Raw genomic sequence first — 7,500 nt, 5'->3', positions numbered from 1 at the left:
TTTGCAGTTTTATGAAGGGGTTTGGGTAGGAAGAAAGTAGGCTTGACGTGCAGTATTAGAGGTGGCTGGAGAGGGATTGGGGAAGTTGACAGCTCAGTTTGGGTCTCTGCTGTAATCACATGTTTGGTTATTTCTATCAGTGGCTTTGGGGTTGTTGGTCTAGATGTATGTGGTGCAGTAGGAGGTTGTTTTGACAAGGTAGCTTTGGTTTTTAACTGTGCAATGTGTGATAAACGGGCACTGAATCATTTGAACCATGCATGGTGATGCTCTGAACAGTTTGGGCACTTGGGTGCTGTAGGTTCTCCTTTTTTCAATTTCTCAAAGACACAACTTGGTTTAACGTTTCTTGCTGCAGATAGTGCAGATTTTGGAGCCCCTGCAACGGTCTTGGTGATGACCATGACGCTGGCATCTGTAGCACCAGAGAGGTTCTGGTGTGTATTCCCCTGTGAGGAAATATCCCCATATTCTAATCCATACTTGGCTCGGGGCAGGTCCTTTGAAGGTGGCCAAGATCTTCCTTGAAGGTGCTTTGAATCTTGTTAAGCACCTTTCACCATTCACAATATGAGGGAGCTCCAAAAGAGGATCAAAGGGGAGCTCTCTTGGGTAGTCACTGATGATAGCCTTGTTTAATTTCTAATTTGGGTTCAATAACTGGAATGCTGTATCAGTCTTCAGGAGGTATACAGAAGCTCAGTCTTTTGGTGTAACGGAGAATTCTTCTCTATGATTCGGTCGTGCAGAGATATTGATGCCAGGGTTCTTCTTTGCAATATACACTACTGCAGAATATGGGGTCTGTTCTCAGGAAGAGCTCAAAACTTCGGCAGTGGAGGGGATATTCTTCTGTGTTAGAGACTGGAGGGGAAAGGGTAAAATTTTGAGGAGGGGGAGATAGGTAGGACAAGGGGAAGATGGTAGGGTATGTTGTTGAGGTGTTGCCTGCTCTATTCTTGATTTCTTCTTCGAAGCTGGAGGATGAGCTTTGTCCCTGAAGTAGACAAAAGGCAGCGGTCGTTTCTTTCTATGATGAGTCATGGTTTCTATTTCACTTTTCACAACGACAGACACTTCCAACTGTCGAGGATAAACAAAAACAGCTGCCAGATGGCGAATGTTAAGGCCTTGGAACTGCCAAAAATCATTGCAGGGCGTAAACAGTGTAGGGTCCTATATTATGTCAAACCCGGGCTGGATTGGAGTCCTGCTTTCATATCAAGGGGGTATTTCAGGCACTGAATTTTGGTTGGATGGGCCCACAGAGATGGTTTCCTATTGGCTGTTGGGATTGGCTTTCAAGTCAGTTTCTATATGCTCTGTTGCAACCTAGTCAATCTTTGGGGTTGCATGAAGTCACTGCCGGCCGAATTTTGATTAGTTGACTGCTGTCTGTCATCATTGGGTTGCGTGACGTCACCGCGGGCCGAATTTTGATTGGCCAATGGCTGTGTGGCATCACTGCTGGTATTTCTCTGGGATTCTAATTCAGTATTGTCTTTGCTGGTGGTATCTCGCTATGGGGTGGAGTTTTGCAGAAGCATGATGGTATCGCTTTCATTCATGTTGTTTCTTCTCACATTAGTTAGTAGCCGGAAGGCCTCTTGTGTAGTTTTCATCAAGGGCTTCTCTTGAATAAAGAGCGCTTTGAGCAAGCCCAGGCTAAAAATCATGCACTAACCAGCCACAATACAGGTATCTCCTGCAACAGTATTATTCAGAATACACAAATAATTGGGAGGGCTCCCAATTCGCGTCGCCTGCACTTGCTCAAAGCACTCTTTATTCAAGAGCAGAAGACCTCGATTAATATTACACAAGAGACCTTCCTGCTACCAACTAATGTAAGAAGAAACACCAAGAACGCAGGCCATACCATAATGCTGCAGCAAAATTCCACCCCATTGCGAGACAACACCAACAGCAAAGACAATACTGAAAACCCAAAAGCAGGACTCCACACCAACCAGTCTTGACATACAATATAATTAACTAAACTCTACGGGGTGTTAAACCTCACATTCCACTTACACTGCGAAATAAAACTTATATTTTACCTATCTCTGCTTTTACAATGCCCAGCATAGATGTGCTAGTAACAACGAGAAAGCCATCATCAGGAGAAAAGAGAACCTTTACAAACTCAATGCAGCTGAAGCAGCAATAACCGTTAACAGGACTTGCTTGGAAGAGGGTCTCCTACCTAATTATATTATTATTTCGTTCCTTTGTCTTATATAAGTATACCATAAAAGATAAAATTAAATTATTTAAAATTTCTGTGAGAGACTTTTTAAAACCAAGGATAAATTATTGATTAAAAAACTGAGAATCAAAAAAATAACTTTACTTTTAGGTCCGGAAAAGATCCTTGGAATCGCCTACACTCCGATGGCTTGTCATCGTGGAAGAGGATATAAGATCGTCTCTGCAGCCCATTTTACGTGAAGGAACTCAGGTGAGGACACTTTCGATTCACATTGCTGAATATCCTTTGCATCTTTCATCCTGAGGCGAAGGCTTTGATAAGATACTCCCTCAGGAAACTTAGAAAGAAGACTAATATATAGACCATTTTTCGTTCAACAGACAACAGTGAAGGATGAACACAGTATATTGTTACTTGTGAAATGTGGGAACTGGCCTGTTAGTTTTCTCTAAAGAACTTTTGAGATGGCTTTGCCTGTCTGTCTGTCTGTCCCCACTTTTTCTGTCTATCATCAGATCTTAAAAACTATCAAAGTTAGAGGGTTGCAAATTGGTATGTTGATCATCCACCTTTCTGGCTTCAAACATACCAAATTGCAGCCCTCTAGCCTCAGCAGTTTTAGTTTTATTTGAGGGTAAGGTTAGCCATGATCGTGCATCTGGCACCGGTATAGGACAGGTCTACCACCGGCCTGTTGGTAAAAGTCATGGGTCACGTCTCATACAGTATTATATGCTGTACAGAAAACTTGATTGCGCCGAAGAAACTTTCAGCTCATTTTTCAAGCTTTAAACCTCTTCCATCTTTGTTTTCCCTGGCTAATACAACACGACTCGCTCAGAGAGAGAGAGAGAGAGAGAGAGAGACTTATTGCTTGCTTTGTTGTTAACCGTGGACGTTAATCCCTCAACCTCCCATCGTTGTTTCCTTTGGGTCTTGGGTGACCGTCTCATATCCGCTAATAAACCTCTCTTCTAATAAGGATGGCTCCAAGGAGAATCTAGATAAGCAGTCACTGCTATGATCATCTTTCATCTACTGTGTCAGTGATAAGTCCCCATATAGGAAGCTACAAATTATTTGCTTCGTATATCTACGCGATCCATCACTCTCTCTCATATATATATATATATATATATATATATATATATATATATTATATATATATATATCATCCAATAAGAGGTCGAGGCTAGTTCCCATCATGTAGCAGGTGAAAAGGCAAAACAGCTCAATACATGGGTTGCTTTATTGTTGCCAACGTTCCAAGACTATGGTCTCATTTTCAAGGCTATAAAAACAAAAATACATAAATTACAAACTTGTCCAGCAAGATTAACATAAATCTTTTTTTTACATACGAATAAGCACGAGAAAAAATAAATTACGTATATAGAAATGTTAAATAAAAATCAAATAATTAAAAACACACAATGTATTAAACACTAAGTAAAAATTGTTAAAAAGATTTAAAATATATAAAACAAACCTTACAACCCGAGGTTCTGTTGCTGAAAGGCTTGCCAGAGCGAGAAGTAGTCGAGATAACCAAGGAAAGAAGATAAGAGTGGGCGGTCTAAGCAATGTATAATGGAACTGCTGTGGTGTTGTTATTCAATTTTGGAACGAGGTGCTTAATGGCCAAGGATTCGAGTATATGGAGTTGGTTTTCATTAGGGCTGGATCAAATTATCTTAAAATCATCGTAGTTGATTCTGCATTTGCATGTTTGTGCATGGTTTCTTATATTTGAAAGCTCTGGACTAGAAAGCTTCATCCCTGTGCGGTAACTAATGCCTATGTGTGAGTCACATCGTACTTTGAGCAGTCGGCGAGTGCTTCCAACGTAAGTCTGTTCGTTGCACGAACAGCAAGTATACAAGTAAACTAGCCCAGACCGCATCAAAGTAGGCAATTTTTCTTTGTGTCGAAAGAATCCGCCTATGGTTTTTGGATTCCTCATGATGAATTTCACATCAACTGCTGGGAAATGTTTTTTCATTATCTTCCTCAAATGCGGTATAAATGGGGTATCATAAGTGTATGGAAAGCTAACATAACATTTTAATTTAGAAGCTAGATGTACTGGAGCTGGTGGCTGGAAGATTTTCTGTAGGGCCTTTCTGACATAACTAGAGAACAGGGCAGTTGGGTAACAATTGGTCCTAAAGAATTCCTGCAAGACATTAATTTCATTATGAAACAAGCTCCAGTTTGAAGTCAAGGCTATAGCTCTGTGAATTAGGGTTGATAATGAATTAAGCTTAAAATTAAGAGAAAAGGAACTTTAAAAATTTTGCCCCAAACCTGTAAATGTGGCCTTACGAAACCATCATTCTCTCGTATGACCAAGGTATCGAGAAAATGCAATCTATTATTATTCTCTTTCTCAAATGTAAATTTTATATTAGTGTGTGATGCGTTGGCAAATTCCAAGAAAAGTTCGCAATGATGATGGTCCCTAAAAAGTAGAAATGTGTCGTCCACATATCTACGGTAAAATAGCGGCTTAAAAGAGGCAGGACAATTGTCCAGTAGTTGCTGTTCAAACTTGAACATAAAAATATCTGCAAAGGTGCAGCTCAATGGGTTGCCCATGCCGACGCCGTCTACTTGAACGTAAACTTCATCGTTAAAACCGAAGGCTGTGTCCCGCACAGCCAATTCTAAAAGCTTCTTAAAGTCGACTTTATGCATTTTTGTTTTTATAGTCTTGAAAATGAGACCATAGTCTTGAAACGTTGGCAACAATAAAGCAACCCATGTATTGAGCTGTTTTGCCTTTTCACCTGCTATGATAAAATATATATATATATATACTTTATATTATATAAATTATATATAATATATATATATATATATAGTATTATTATTATAATATACATATATAATATATATATATATATATATATACTATTATATATATATATATATATTATAGTATATAATACTAATATATATACTATACTATAAACTTACTTAAATATCACTTTTGTCTCATATATCTGTTCTTTTATTTAATATTTTTTATTTCCATGTCAAATCTTCTAAAAAATTAATAAATAAAAATAATAAAAAAATATATAATATAAAAATAATAATCTTTTACCATTGACCCACTCCAATCTAAAATACTATACATCTTTTCCACTTCTAGGCTACATCCTCCTTCTTTTAATTAATATTTTTACCTTTCCATTTTTATTCAATAAAAAAAAAAGTCGTACCTATTAACCACACCCTTATATCCTATCTTAAATAATATTTATTGACTTTACTTTTAACACTTCTCCCTTGACTTTATTAACTTCTTTTTTTTCTTTTTTCTTCATTCTTATTTGTTTTTATTAATTATACTTTTTTTCTTCTCATAATTAAAGATTGAGTTTTATATATAATAATATTTAATATAATATATAAAATTATACACACTTAGATTCTGCTTAAATTAATTCGTGGTCTAAAGTTATGAATAATTTATATAAAATATTAATTACTGCTTTATCTTTATCTATTGACAGGTAGCAATGGCTGTCCGTAGCTCTGGGGCAAAATACCTTCTCTTTTCTTCGGAAGTCGAAGCAGATAACAAAATTGGGTAATTTTCTTTCACTAACATCTCAGTCATTCCTATAATAGTTGGTTAACTACAATTATTGACAAAAATGAAATCAGTATTTCAAGTTGATCGGTTTATGATAACATGAATTTGACCGAATCTACAACTTTACGTCTTGTAAATTATGAATGGCATCATAGTAAACGGGTATCAAAGCTTTGTTAGCCTCAGTAGATAAAAATGAAACAAACTTGATTTTTCAAAATCCCCGGGGTTTCAAACAGGAATTGTATTTGTATTCAAAATGTAAATCAGCATAGACGTTTTTATACTTATTGATTATTATAAGTATGAAAAAAAGTGCTACAGTTATCGAAAAAAGGAAAAAAAAACAACAACGCAATAGTATAAATGGCTAGTCTACCAGTGTCCACTACGAGACACTTATTCTTTAACGTTTTCCTTAATAATACAACATATATTTACTGTAGCTATATGCCTGATAAGATATGTAAAGGAATTGAAGAACCCCCTTATGAAATATAATTTTATGTCACTTGTCCAGCATGAAAGGTTTAATCCACAGTCCTGCATTATCTGTAATCCTTGAAAACTCTGGAGGCAGCCATCTTGAAATGTCTACCGTTTATAACAGATATTTTACATTATTTCATTTATCATCTAATTCGGTATTCAGGCTATTTGTTTTGCTTCAGGTTCAAACCACAGGGGATATGGACACCCCCAGGAAGCCTAGGCTTGCCTCAGTCTAGGAACATTTCGATTTCCATACCACTAAACTCACTGAAGAAAAGTAGTACTCCCTCCCCACGCGAGCAGAATCCAGCTATTGGAAAGACCAACATTTCTCGACAACCTTTTCCTCCAAAGCCCGTATTATTCCCTTCTTTGAAATCCCTCTACAATGATTTCCAAGGGCGCCACCTCATCGTATCAGTGGTCAGCAACATTCCCTTCTTCAAACTACTGCGTCTGGACAATGGAACAGCCGTTCCTGAGTATGGGAGCGATTTCCAAGTGATACAGGCCCTTGGTCGTCGCTTGAATTTCACGTAGGATGTTGATGAATTACATTTCTTTCTTGTGAAATTTTGTACCCTTTTGATTAAAACTTTTAATGATTCTGAAACTGTTTTACGGAAACATTCAAGAAGATAATACATTAAAAAACTATTTTATTTTATTGAGTCTAGAGAGAAACATGTAAGTAAATATGCTCCCATTGCATAGTTATTTCTGTCTCATTCAAAAGCTTCGTCACCAGTTTTTGTTCTGAACAATGTGAACTGCCCTAGTCTCTTGCAAGTGCCACGTTCCTTAATGCTTCTTAAACGTCAGTACCCACTTTTCTAATACTTTTGTCTCTTCATTCATTAGATATGAAGTACAGGAACCGAGGGACGGTCGCTGGGGCGGGCCAGAACCTGATGGAACTGTCAGTGGGATGGTTGGAATGGTGGCGAATCACACCGCTCACATGGCCATTGACGAAATCACCATTAACGGTGGGTTTTTTTTGGCTCACACCTAGTAGTACTATTTTTCTCATCCCTCTTTCTTGGCTATGCAACTCAATCAGGAATCATTGTTACCGAACACAGACAGATGAAAAATTATTGGTAACCTTAGAGCTGATGAAAAAAAACGTTTGGTAACCTAGTAAGCATATTCAGCAATGTTGTTATTCCTGGTGGCTGATATATCATTA

The 7,500-nt window shown here is 37.5% G+C and overlaps 1 protein-coding gene across 1 annotated transcript in view; it reads left to right on the top strand.

Moving 5' to 3' along the window:
* Positions 1 to 7,500, top strand: part of LOC135216491 (glutamate receptor ionotropic, kainate 2-like) — a 165,139-nt gene that overhangs the window by 111,022 nt on the left and 46,617 nt on the right. Inside the window, exons 4-7 of the mRNA XM_064251862.1 lie at positions 2,360 to 2,461; positions 5,734 to 5,810; positions 6,488 to 6,844; positions 7,170 to 7,297. Coding sequence (XP_064107932.1) covers positions 2,360 to 2,461; positions 5,734 to 5,810; positions 6,488 to 6,844; positions 7,170 to 7,297 — 664 coding nt within the window. The remainder of the gene's footprint in view (positions 1 to 2,359; positions 2,462 to 5,733; positions 5,811 to 6,487; positions 6,845 to 7,169; positions 7,298 to 7,500) is intronic.

This window comes from Macrobrachium nipponense, chromosome 6 (genome assembly GCF_015104395.2).
Source record: "Macrobrachium nipponense isolate FS-2020 chromosome 6, ASM1510439v2, whole genome shotgun sequence".
Taxonomy (NCBI): Eukaryota; Metazoa; Arthropoda; class Malacostraca; order Decapoda; family Palaemonidae; genus Macrobrachium; species Macrobrachium nipponense.
This window is presented reverse-complemented; position numbering and strand designations above follow the sequence as displayed.